This window comes from Numida meleagris, chromosome Z (assembly GCF_002078875.1).
Source record: "Numida meleagris isolate 19003 breed g44 Domestic line chromosome Z, NumMel1.0, whole genome shotgun sequence".
In the NCBI taxonomy this organism is placed as follows: domain Eukaryota; kingdom Metazoa; phylum Chordata; class Aves; order Galliformes; family Numididae; genus Numida; species Numida meleagris.
In genome coordinates this window covers 7,738,817-7,752,598 of record NC_034438.1, presented here as the reverse complement: position 1 = coordinate 7,752,598, position 13,782 = coordinate 7,738,817, and the positions used below count along the sequence as shown (strand labels likewise).

The window sequence follows — 13,782 nt, the reverse complement described above, 5'->3', positions numbered from 1 at the left end:
GCAGCCTGTACAAGTTCAATTTGAAAAAGTCTACTCCTGTGACAGTCACAGAATGCTTTGGGCTGGAAGAGACCTCTAGGACCACCCAGTTCCAACTCCCAGCCATGCGCAGGGACACCTCCCACTGTGCCGAGTTGCCTGGCCCATCCAGCCTGGCCAGTCAGCAGAGCTCTGTGTGCAGTAACCTTCTAGGCTTCACTTTCAATTCCCAGCACTGCAGTTCTGAATTTCCAGCTCTTCTTCAGTGAAGGCACCAAAGCTTAGTCTGTGGGAGTGTGCCTTTTAGTAGAGAAATTCATCAGCCTGGCCCAATTTAGACTCCCAGAAAGGCTGATAAATGTCTCCCTGCTCTCCATCCAGCAACTCCAACTGCAGCTGCAATTTTTTCACGTTACTTTGACTTTGCAATGATACAGCAGCCTTTGCTATCAAATAGGTCTTCCAAATCTAGGGCAAAACTTGGGTATTACCAGAATCCTTTTGGACACTGTGTGCTAAACTACCAACATCAAACACAAATCCTAACTGAGCTCTGAAAAATAGTGACAAGTACCGAAACAACTCAAACTTCTATGAACATTTTGCTATTTACGTTGCCTCTACTCAAAGAGGGGAAACACACATTAAAATGGACAATCAGGAAATTAGTTATTTCCAATTTGAAGCGGGGGGGGGAGCAGGAGGGCTAAGCCACTAGCAAATGTGTTTTCTAAACACTGACACTTCTCTTATCTTCACACTGTTCCTGCTTACAAGCTCATCATTAGCTATTTATGAACATTTGTGGGGAAAGGATTGCACCTCTAAAGATTTCCTGTAACAACTCAGCACACTACACTAGTGGCATACACTAAAAAGCCATTCCAGTGTCCTCTGCCCTGGCGATCTGTTCCTGCCTCTGCACATTTGGTGCCGCTGAAGTAGACACAGCACAAACCAGGCCCTCAGACGCTGTACTTTCCAACTTGTTTCAGACAGAGACCTAACCCAATTTGCTGAGCAGCCAGGCAGAGGCATTTATACAACACAGGAAACTCATGGCCAAGACAAGCTGGCAGGGTTTTGGAAATAATCTGCTGCTACTGAAATTAACTGTCGCTGAACCAAGCACCTTGCCCAAAAGAGGACAATGTGTTCAAAACATTGCAACCAAAGTAAACCATGTCTCTAAAAAAATCTTCCCATAAAAATGCATGCAAGTAATGGTAAATAAAGCAATGAAGAACTGTAACACTTCAACACGCATTATCACCACATGGATATTCTTTGGTAGTTAGTTCTGAAAACAGGTCAGCATTACCACGGAGCTAGAATTACATCCTTTACTTCAGATGACCTAATGCTGGAATTCCCCTTCATGGTGCATTCTAACTAATATTTAGGATAATGTGCCCTCACCTTCTCCTCTGAACACTGGTGCATCTCCAAAGCTGCTTCAACAAGAAGTGGATCAAAGCCCTTCTCACAAAGCTGTCCATGTGCAAACAGGTAATCCAAAACCTAAAGGAAGGAAAGGAAACCAAGCTCACAGAGCGGCATTCACAGCATGTGGTTGTACTCTCTGTACATTCAGAGGAACTGAGCAGGACTCTATCCCAGGGAATAAGATAAAGCTCTCCCTACTCTATACTGAGATGCTTTGTAAGAGCTTGTTCAGAAAAAGGAAATGAGTCCTTCTGTCCTTTGTTCTCCAACTAGCTTCATCTTCCATTTCCAGTCTTCTGTTCCTAATCACTGAGGAAGGGCAGGAATTTAAGAATACCTGTGCTTTTTGTACTACACATATTTTAAGTGATACTGTAGGTTCAGCAGTCAAGCTAAGTCAGCTTTCAGTTTCTTCTCAAACTGGAGAGCTAATGCAACCTGAAAGCAGACAGCATTTTAAGAACATCTCAACACATCAAGCAAGCTGCAAATCCCAGCTCACACTCCCAGAAACTTGCCACTGTCTTTACCCATTCTCAGCTTTGAGAGGGAGGGGCAGAAGGTCAGACAGGTAAGAAAAAGGTAGCGCTAAGAACGAGACAGAAGGCAGCCTGCAAATACATCAGGATTTAGAACTGCCCTCCAAGGGGACATTCTTCTGTTTGGCACTACAGCTTCTGACACAGCTCAATTCACAGACACTGGGCAAACAAGGCAGCTCTACAAGCAGCCAAATCCCACACAGAGCAGAAGCTACAGGGACATTCCACCACCCGAGGTAATGCTCTGCACAACGTCCAAGGAGCACAGGGCCAGCACACAAAGTCTGGCCACGCTCCTCCTGCATCAAAATGTTTCTTTGTTTGAAGCTCATCCAAGACCCAGAGCCACACTTCAACCCACTGAGCTTTATGCTCTGTGACGTGGTTTTAGCAAGCGATTGAGGCAACACAAGGCAGGAAGCATCACAGTCAGAGCACACAAAAGTCGGTCACCGCTGCCTTGGAGAGCCGCCACAGGAGCCAAACTCCAGGGAAAGGCGTCAGCAGAATAACAGCTTGTGTTCAGAACTAGGGAATGTGCTTGTTTTTGTTTCACACCACACTAAATCAGGCACAGATCCATGCTAAGCTTCCTCTGGATTGTTTTGAAATTCCTGGGAAGACTGAGCACCTGTCCTAGCCCTCACTGGAGCAGAGCTAAGGGCTCCTTTCCCAACCTCAGCTGTAAGGCAGTACCCACAGGTGGAGCTGCCTTAAGCAGTGCATCATACAAAAACTTGTGTAGATGCTCTTTGGTTTTGGAAATCTTTTCTGTCAGGTGACAAGTTCTCTGGCAGTTCTGCAAAACCACTGTTAAAATAAAGCACTCCCCTCCATTTTGCAAAGCCAAGGCTGTTTCTCAGCAGAATCAGTACTTCAGGGTTTCTTTTTTCCCCACACAAGCTCTTACCTGGTCTATGTTTTGCCCCTTCTTCTTCATGGCTTTCAGAACATTCTCAGGCGAATAGCCCATGTTGACAACTGTCTCTACACACTGCCTCTCACTAGCAGAGAGAGCCTGCTGTAACTCAGGAAAAGGGACACCCGACTGCTTTGTGCAGCTCGTACTGTTGGGCACTTTAGACAGTGGAAAATTTTGGTGTGTTACCTAGAAAGGAAAACCCAGAAACTTAGGTGATGGTCATCTTTTATATTCCCTTAGTTCCCCATTTCTGGCTAGTGCCAAACCAGGATATCCCACACACACACACACACACACACAAAAAAATCAGTTAGTTGGAGACTTCCAGGGCTGCTCTTTGGAAGCTACTCACCATTAAGATGAAATTGAGCATTGTAAGCAGTTCAACTCCCACCACACTCTTTACTCTCAAAGAGACATTTGACCACTCAGATTTCCTGCTATATATTAAAACTTTATGACAACCAATCTTTGCAATTGCAAAATTCCATATGATGTGGGCAATCCCTTTACCCTGCTGGAAACATGAAAATTGCTTCCCTTACCTTAAGTTCACTCATCACCTAAGATTTTCCGTATTCAAAGAAACATTACGTAAGGAACCACTTCAGCAGCTTGGTATAAATACCAAGCAGGATGTTGGAACTTACCATGGGGATTTCTGTCTCCTTGTCTGGATGTACCTGTTGGACAACATACAAATAAGGTGATGAAAATTACACCTTGCCACTACTGGGAAAAAGGTTTTGTGAAGAGATCTGGGACTGTGTCTACCATACTAGAGAGACTGGTGGTCCACATGTTAGACAAGTTAAACATACACAGGTAGTTATAAAATAGCCACAGAATCTTTTGAGCTGCAAGGGACCCTTAAAGGTCAAGTACTCCTCTGCAATGAGCAGGGACACCTACAGCTCCATCAGGTGCTCAGAGCCCCATTCAGCCTGACCTTGGGTGCCTCCAGGGGCGGGGCATACACTACTCCCCTGAGTAGCCTGTTTGAGAGTCTCACCACTCTTGTAAACAACTTCTTTCTTATATCCAACCTAGATCTCCCCTCTTTTAGTTTGAAGCCATTTCAACTTGTCCCACCATAACAGATCCTGCTGAAGAGCCTGCCCCCCCTTCTTCTTACAGCCTCATGTTATTTACCAGAAGGCCGCTCTCAGGTCTCCCACAGCCTTCTCTTCTCCAGGCTGCACAGCCCCAGCTCTCAGCCCGTCCTCGTAGGGAGCTGTTCCACCCCTCGGATCATTTTGGTGGCCCTCCTCTGGACATGCTCCAACAGGCCCAGTTCTCTCCTGAGCCCAGCACTCCACCTCTGGACGCAGTGCTCCAGGTGAGGTCTCACAACGCAAAGCAGAGGGGCAGGATCCTCTCCCTCACCCTGCTGGCCGCGCCGCTTTGGATGCAGCCGTTTATAAGGATTGTTTGTTTTCTCAGCACTCTATTTACAGCTTACAATCTAAGAAGAACGCTCTACCTCTCCAATAATCGTCAACTTGCTTTTTCCATCACAGTGACAGCAACAAGCTCACACAGCTCTGTAACACACTGACTCCTGTTCAGCTCTTGACCCAGTGGTTTGCTGAGTGACACTGATGGATTCTGAGGTCACTGCCTAGAGACACCTCTATTATTTATTTATTAACTCTGACAAGGGTAAGAGAAACATATACCCTCTACCACATCTTTCCTACTCTCAAAGTTTTGCATTTTATATGTCATATATAAACAAAATGGTGTATCAGTTGAACATTTTATACCAACTACCAACTGTGCTATTCCCAGTAGCTAACAATACCTATCTTTGACAGCACAACTTGGTACTTTCTCTTAGTAAACATTTTGCTTGGTTGAAAAGGAGCTACATGCTTACTTTAGCTCTGACCTTGTTTCTAAAGCCAGCATCTCCTTTCTAAAAACTCTGCACTGACCTCATCCCAGTCCTAAGGACTTGTCTACCACTTGGTTCTATTTGTCCCATTCTAACAGCCCTGAGCTGGACAGAAACTTGGGGGAGCCTGCAAGGAACCACCTCATGGGACTATTTCACGTCACTCATCGCAAACATGGGATGTTAAATGATATCTGAGTATCTGGCAGGAGAAAAATAAGCAACAGGGAACAGGTCCACTTTGGGAAGTTCCAGCCAGACAGTAAAGAAATTACACACCTTCAGTACTACATTCAGTTCAGAGAGGCCACCCATGTCCTGTCCCCTTCAATCTCCAAATTAACCTAGGATACAATCTGTGCCAGGGCGATACACCCGCTCCATTTCTGCAGAACCAGTCTGCCAAGGAGCACAACCAACAAACAGCTTGATTCTAACTTTTATCTCCTTTTCATACTCTGGAGATTTTTGTTTCTTTATTTGCATTTACTTCTGTTTCTTGCAACTCAGGTCATTTTCCATCAAGCAGGACATTAATATGGAAATATGAAACAAGTATATTCAGAGTCTTCAAACTTAAACAGAATTAACCAGTTTTGTCAGCATACCTATTTCTTGGCTTGCTACTTCCAAACACGAAGTTTCAAATTCTGATCTATATTCCCTCTCCTATTAAGTCTGTTATCTTTTATTTTTTTACTTTTTGTTTCTTCTCTTAATAGTGTTCCAGAGATTACACTTCTGCTCTTGATCATGATTTATTCTAGCATAAAGATTAAATACTCGGAGTGAGAATTTGGCTATTTTAAGGCCCATCTATCGAGTTGTAAGTGCTCTTTCATGTTAATCCCTAGAGACTCCTCATGCTCCAAGGATTCACCTCAAAGCTGCATACAATGACACAATCTCATCTCAAAACTTGATTTGTAGCAGTAAGCACTTGCTCAGCACACTGCTACTTCTGCCAAAGCTTACCGTATTATGTTTGTTCTTGTGATCAATAAACACCTCTTCTGCTGTGCTCTGAAGAATATGTTAATTGCCAGAACACCATGTTTCTCAATAATGCATTTAACTAAGCCAGAAAAAGAGATAAAAGAACAGAGAGACTGAAACACTGACACTTGCTATAGAGCACATGGTGTTAGAAAGAAAAACACCCTACAGTATACCAGTACGACTTCAAACCATTGATGCACTGCTTTTATCAGACAGAAGCCTTCCAACTTCTCAGACTGTTTTAGAGCCAGCTAGAGGACTTGACTACATACTTTCCATTAGACTTCATAGTTATTGGTGTACAGATCTTAGGTTCTTTGGAAAACACAGTCCATGAGTATTACTCAGGACTTCTACTCACAAACATATAGCAGCTGGTCTGAACTTCAGCATTTCCAAACTTGCTACAAGTTGGAGGCAATGAAGCTTCACACTCCTGTCTCATAGCTGTAAAGCAATCAACACCATATCCAAAAAGCAAGACTTCCACCCTCACAGGTAACAAAAATCAGGCATGCAACTAGGAACAACAGGGGTGGACAAGCTGAAAGAAAGTCACAAGAATTGGTTTCAAAATCTCAGATTTTGTCAGGAGGAAATGGGGTGAAGAAATCTGTGTGTAACAGTCTGATGTTCATACTGTCAGCGTGAAGACTTGCTGAACTGAAGAACTTCCCACATTAATGAAGAACTACTGCACATGATATGTCCTATTTACACACCACTCATTAAAAGCAGCTTAAAAACTAAGCTGCTGGATGTTCTAGAATCAACATTTGCCTCCACACCTCTGCATCACCCCCATCCACACAATTTTAATCCACTGTATTTTACCGTGGTCACTGTGCTTTGCTCTTCTGTACACAGTGTTGACAAAGCCAGGGACGGCAGTCTGGATGAAGAGGATAATGTTGATGTCTCCATTCCACTGTCCTCATTTACAGCAGAAAGATCAACCATATGGTGTCCATTCAGTTCGCTAGCTTTATTCTGAGCACAGGTCTGCAAAGAGCTGAGAAAAGTGCTATTGCGGAGACAGCTAGTGCTGTGGAAAGTGCTCATGAGCTTGGACGATTTTTGATCACTCTCATCCGAGTCAAGTTTAGGAAAGGACAGGGATTTGATATTGCTCACTGAAGTGATAGGGGACAGGGACACTTTGGAAGACAAGGACATCTTTTCACAGTTTCCCAGTTGCGGTAAAGTGATAAAGCCATTGGGTTTGTGAAGGGGCTTGAGGTCCAACGCAGCCCTTTCTATGGATGCCAAAACTTCCTGATCTTGTAACACAGACTCAGACCTTCCTTTGGGCAAACTGTTGTCTAGCAGCTGGGCGACAACTGGCCCAGTCGTACCAACATGAATTTCAAGGATGTTTTTTAATTCCTCCTTATCATCGATCGTTTTCAATTCCAGTTTGTCAAATGGGTCTTCTTCACATTCAAAATCAGCTGGGTTGAAATCTGCTTTTGGATGAGGTGGACTAAGAACTTTTTGCTTCACTGCACTGCTGTTGGCTGGAGTAGGAGTAAGAATACTATTGTGCTGCAGACTAGCAAGTATGGGGTTAATAGGTGGAGGCATGGCCTCGGGGCAAGGTCCCTCTGAGAACCCCATTCTACTGCTGTCCTCTGGAGCCACTTTTGAGTTTGCTATTGCTTCTTCGGCCTTGCGTTCAGCTTCTCTCTGGGCAGCTTGAATTTTTTTGATATCTTCAGCCCATTCAATTGTTTTCTTTTCCAGGGAGAAGTCATACTGAGAGGAAAAGAGATGGGAAAATAATAAATACAATTATAAGAATCACAGTCACTACTTTAACAGCAACCTAAGTAACAGAGCGAGAGCTACATGAATTAACATAGACGGTCATTTTTTTTCTCCGCCATCTCTTGTAACTTACAGACTGGCAGAACTAGGAGACACCAGAAATAGTTAATTTTGCATCTAGCAGCAAGGTCTGCTACAGTCTGGATTAGAATCCCGTATTTTGCCTCCTTCCTACGTTTAGTTTTCTTTTAGAGCTACTGATGATCACAAAATCTCTCATTCCCTTGGGAAGAAGAGGAAATGTAATTATTAGTAGTCTAATGCGTTAGTCACACTGATGTCACACATGGACAGTCACACCTAGATCCAGCACTACTGAACTACATTCAAGATCACTGCAGAGTATTTTTTGCATCCAAAGGTAAGTACAATATTAATCAGTTCACCCTAAAAGATTCCTAAAGGGTTTGATATCAGTTTTACACCCACTGGCTGAAGAGGTGTTGGCATTCTTACACCAGTGCCAATGGTTCACCAGCAAAAAGGGTATACCGCCTACTCTGCTGAGACAACTACCTGCAGCAGCGGTTTTTGTTACTGGCATGACTGGATCCCGTAAGCTTTCCTCATTTAACATCAGCTCTTACAGGGCTGGGTTAGCACAGAAAGACATTTATATAAGCTACCACTATTAATTGCATGAGCCACTTTGGTGGCCTAACACAGTACAAAGTTCCAAACAGACTAGACATATTTACAGCTTTAATATCTCATTAAGACCAAACATCCTTAGTGCTCTCTAAACAATGAGAGAATATTCAGAGAACAAAGCCAATGAGCTACGTGCAGGGTGTAACCTACCTGTGACTCACAAAAATTACAATCTGCTTACCAGAACGATGTCACATAACCAAACAGCACTGCTCTTGCAACAGCACTGCAAGGTCTGAGCTCTAAAGAGCAATACACCAGGAAGGCTTGCTACGCCTTTGCTAGGTTTTTCTGACACTCACTGTGTTGCATCACATCCTATCCACAGCGGGCTGCAGTGAAAAGCTGGAGATCTGTTATCTCAGCTGTATACTGAAGAGTTTTCCCATCCCTTAGCTCTAAGCCTCTAAAAAGCAAAATACAGTTTACCAACATAGTGATTTTGAAAAACTCACTAGAAGAAGCACTCGGCTCTATTCATTTCACGTTCTTTGCTGTCCGAGCAGTTCGACTATATTTCCTGTGTCACATCCTGCACTTGAAGATTTTTATGTTACCAGATGTTTATGATAAGAGTCATGAAACTCAAAGACCTGGAAGAAATCTGTACCAAGCTGCAACCTCTTTGCTACATGGCTGGAGTAGAATTTCCGCTCCGAAATGCACAGAGAACAGGAACTGGAAATCTCTTCACTCCACTACTTTGAGAACCCATAAAATGAGGCCATACTTGTTACCTTCAAAAAGCATTCTATTAACCTTCCATAGAATGAGGATTTCAATTATTTCAGTTCTTCCTCTTAAAAAATATTACTCAATTTTAGCAGCAACAGGGTAGCATTTAGAACTTTTACCAAGACACAGAAACATGGGCTTTTTTCTGGAGTAGATAGAAGGAAATAAATGCCATTAGGCTTTTTTAAGCAATAAGCAGAAAATTTTTACATGGCTTACCATGCAAAATATTTTTTATCTTCTGTTACTACTGGCATAAGATAGGTCACTACAGCACAGTCAAGTCTAATTTTTGAGCATACATGTAAAAAGCAATTTGTAGCATCATATGTGGAGGACCCCATAAAGGCAAAAAATATCACTTACCTGGGCTTCTCTGACAAGCTGAAAAGAATCAGGCAGGCAGAAACCAATGGGTAATCCAACCTTCGCAGGGGTTTTAAATTTGTCTCCTATTTTAAATGGGACATCATCAAGATAGCTGAAAGGCCCTAAAATCAAAAGAATTTTTATCAGAAACCTCACCAGTTCAATTTACTCCTCACATTTCTGTATTTGGGAGCGATTCTTCCCCTGTTGCCCCAGCTACATCAGGTGACTCAACTCAAGGGAAGCTGCATCATCAGAAACACTGAGTCCACTGTGACCTCACTGCTTCAGTTTTGTTCTTTACAAAGAACATTCTAGTCCTTAACTATATTTTTACAACAATGCAATAGCTGGACAGTTTTTGAAGTTAATATCCCCAGCATCTGAACTTCCCTTGTCACAGGGAAGCCTAAGCCTACACAACCAGACACTGAAGCTCTCCTGAACACTGCATTCTCTTATGCCTCTGTAGAAGGAGCCATCACTTTTTGCCATATTCAAAACAAGCTTTAGGATGACCCAGCTCTAGAGCAGCTAGGAAACAAAAATCCAGTTTTGGCATACAAGTGGAAGTAACATTTTGACAAAAGCAGTCACAAGAGCAAAGAAGCTTGAAGTCAAGAAGATCGACTTTAACAAAAACTCAGAGAAGTACCTTAAGACTATTTAAGTAATAAGTAATATTAATAAGTAATTCTGATTTTCCAAATGAGGCAATCTAACTTGATTCACTATCCGACTCATGACCACTCTAATGAGGCCACCGACTTATTTCCATGGTCCTCCATCTGTGCTTGATGTCTATCACTTACACGTGGTGTTTAAAAGGCTTTTTAGGACAGAACTCTCTCTTCAGGCATCCTGGAAACTCACAAGGCAGAGTCACCAGCTCTAACTCCTCCAAGAATCCACAGGTTTATAGGTTTCTTCTCCATGAGCTGCTGTCAAGATGTACTAGAAAGCCCACATCACAAATTGCACTCAGTTTCTAGGTTAACTTAAAGGGATCTCTCGGATCACCAGTCTAAGCTTCCGGAATTACAGGCAAGGTTTCTGCTGTTGTCTAACAACAATTTGAAGCGTTCCTCTAGTAACTTTGCTTTGAATGTTACAAGTCCAAGAAGACATCAGTGGCAACATTCAAGATGCTGTTCAGTGACTAACCTCTTGTTGAGTGAGCTGTGCCTTGCCAATTTTATCTGACCCATTTTCATACTTGGATGACAGTTTAAGTACTATTTGTATTCCTTCGCTGTTGACTCATCTACAGGAACACAGCCACAAGCTCCAAGAGGACAAGCAGCTTTTGAAAACAGGAATATCCTGTTAATTTGGAGTTAAATGTTTATGTGCTGTCATCAGCTGAACTCTCATACTATGCACTGCACTGGCTGGTCCCAGAGTCCTGCGAGGACACAGGTGGCACTTCCTCCAGCTTTGAAACCCCCAGGCTGAATAACTGCCTGTACCACCAAAACAACAACAAGAAAAGGACCCCACACAGAACGTGTTACTATTTTAACTGACCCTTACTGAGAATCACATTCAAGTAAGGCACAGCACAGCATCCATACTGAACTTCAGTGGCCACTAACACCAGGACATCCAAGCAGTACCTGAGCTATTTGGGAAGTAGGATATGACACAGTGTGTCTATGCAGAAGTAGGAACAGTTGCAGCCTTTGAACTATAGTTGCAAATTACTGCTGACTCAGAGACAACCACCTCTCTAAACTGCTGAGAGCCCAACTTGGCTGCTACCATTGCCCAGTTAGTCCCATCAGCACTAGTTCTGCTCCAGCAGAGATGACTCTAGCATGCAAGTGAAGCAGGGTTACCTCTTTGTACCACTCCCACAGCCTAAGTTGCTCAGTATGAAAATACATGTCTTACTAGACATATTGACACAGTAGGTAGTAGGCACCTCCCATTCCATGGCATTCTTGTTTGCCTAAAATAGGCACTAGTCACTGTGGTGTTTACACAGCAGCTTTTTTTTTTTACTGTGCTAAAACAAGCAAACTAAAAACACAGACTAGATTATCTGAACTGACAGCTGTTAGTTTAACCTCAGCAGCTAGGCTAAGGAGAAAACTTTCTAGTTTCTTCCCAATATGATAGTTTTCTAGTACACTGCTATAATCTTGTCTTGAATACAACTCTGCTACAAGGATATTAAGCAGTAGACACACAAACTGTTCTAGATATGTTGACAGGAAAAAGTCTATCATGTTAAAAAAAAAAGTCCTTCTGAAATGAAATGTTGAAGCACATAGCACTCAGCTTGTTTCAGCCCAGTCAGAACAGTACTAGTCTAGCTAACTTAACAACTGACCCAGAAAGCAAAGAATCATTTTCTTTTTTCAAACACATTAGGGTTTAGACCTGCCTGAACACCCTGATGGGTAAGGACAGAATTTGTTTTCCAACAGCAGATTCAAAACAATAAGCGAAACCTACATATACAAAGCAATCAAGCCATTGTTTCAATGGTGACATGTTTAAGCAAAGCCATTAACGGTTTTCTAACTGTTGTTTCTTAAGTCTGTTAGCCCCTTCATCCCCCTTGAGGGCTTTAAGACATATTGAGGAAGGGCTACTTGAGATTAGCCCCAGTAAAACAGTAGCTGCTTGACTGCTCTCTGACACCACACACTGTATGACATTCCTGGACCAAGGAACTACTACTATGACAAAGACTTCTGTCCACTTCGGTGTAATGCAGAAACCACTGGCTAACTCAGAGAAGCAGTGTGGCAGCGTGACGGGAACAGTTCATATAAAATGCAGATACCAGTAATGAACTGGAAACTGCTTTGAAACCAACTTAGTTTTAGTGGTCACACAAACTAAGGTTACCTGATTTTCAGAAACTGGATTTAAAAGCTTTTAAATTGCACAGCATTAGTGATGGTACAACAGCAATATTAACATATTGCACTTAATATGACCTGTCCCTTGGCATATCAGATGAGAGCTGTATTTCTGAATGTCACTTTTACTAGAAAGTAAGCTTCAACTTCCAGTTACCTATACGACAGGACAGCACATGGAGTTACATGTTTAAGCAAAGTTATAAATCGTGCTTCAAGAGAAAAAAAAAAAGTGTGAACCTCCCAGTGCAGCTTTTATTTACTTCTTTTAAGGATCTGCATAATATATATAAACTGAACTTTAAGTCTCTAAGGAAATAAGAATCCTTTCAAATTTATACCCTATTTTCTAAACGTAACACATATACAAGAAAGTAATTCTTTATGACACCGAACATCTGCATGACATCACACATCTCAGATAGACAAAAACCTCTTGTTCGCATATCTAGCTTAAAAGCTTGCAGTTAGGCAAGTCCAGTTTAGGAATAAATTCATTGCTAAGAAAAAGCAAGCTTAATGCTATATTAAAAGCTTAACTTTCAATGCAACTGTTCACGTGACTTTCATAAAAGTAAGCTGCAGATCAGCGACTGCTTCAGTGATCTTCATATCAGTATCATAATTACAGTTCACCTTTGATTTTGAAGGGGGTTGTTGGGGAGGTATTAGTGGAGGGTGAGTGGAGGGTGGCGGTAACGGAGGATAATCAGCAGCTTTATTTCAGATAGCATTAGCAAGCAATCATGCAAGGAGGAAGCCAAGGCACTTCATTTATAACAAAAATCTCATCAGAGGCTGAACGATTAGTCTCTGTGGCCTCCCTAAGCCAGGACTCTAGTCAGCAGCAACAATAAGATCCATCTGATTGAAAGGACAAGGATAACAAATTCCACTCACCGTGAGAGTCGGATCCCAACTTCTTAGAAGCCATTTAGAACCTGAAAAAACATTTTAAAACAGCTTTAGCAAATTTATACATACTGTGTTGCATAATCCTATGCAGTTCTATAGTCTTATCTCTGGATTACGGGATACGCTGCTGACACTTGCTATGTTTATCCTATTGTCAAGACAGATAGCAAAATTTATTTTATAATGTCAGTAATTAAGACAGGAAATAATTTAGCCCAGGGTGTGACAATATAAGTGGCAAAAAAAAAAAAAAAAAGAAAAAGGCAAGAAGAAACAGCCAGATTAATTAGGAACGCAGAGTTCTAGGTCACAGTACTCAGAAGTTGCTCCTTCCCAGACCCAGTGAGCAAGCACAACCTGCCTCCCCTGCAGGACTATTAAGAATAGCTTTTCCTACTGGAAATACCACACTGATCCTCTTCAGTATAATCTCTGTTGCTCTAAAAAGAGATACTATGACACTGGGTATGCACAGCCAGCCAGCCAACATGGCACTTGTCTAGACGCACTGAGTAAAACACAGATAACAATACACAATACTGGTATACAATAACTGATAGGAAGATTAAGTTTTCAAATATGCACAAGGAAGCAATGGTAACATTTTTCATCCAGTGCCCACACAAT

General features: G+C 42.3%; 1 protein-coding gene across 4 annotated transcripts in view; it reads right to left on the bottom strand.

Annotated features, from left to right (window-relative positions):
- Positions 1-13,782, bottom strand: part of UBAP1 (ubiquitin associated protein 1) — a 35,571-nt gene that overhangs the window by 6,465 nt on the left and 15,324 nt on the right. For all 4 annotated transcript variants that reach the window (XR_002433108.1, XM_021379444.1, XM_021379443.1 and 1 more), the window contains exons 2-7: positions 13,141-13,181; positions 9,365-9,489; positions 6,620-7,540; positions 3,540-3,572; positions 2,878-3,075; positions 1,399-1,500 (exon numbers count right to left, since the gene is read on the bottom strand). Coding sequence is in view for 3 of the 4 variants with exons in the window: in XM_021379444.1 (XP_021235119.1) it covers positions 1,399-1,500; positions 2,878-3,075; positions 3,540-3,572; positions 6,620-7,540; positions 9,365-9,489; positions 13,141-13,174 (1,413 nt within the window). In the remaining variant the exon portion in view is untranslated. The remainder of the gene's footprint in view (positions 1-1,398; positions 1,501-2,877; positions 3,076-3,539; positions 3,573-6,619; positions 7,541-9,364; positions 9,490-13,140; positions 13,182-13,782) is intronic.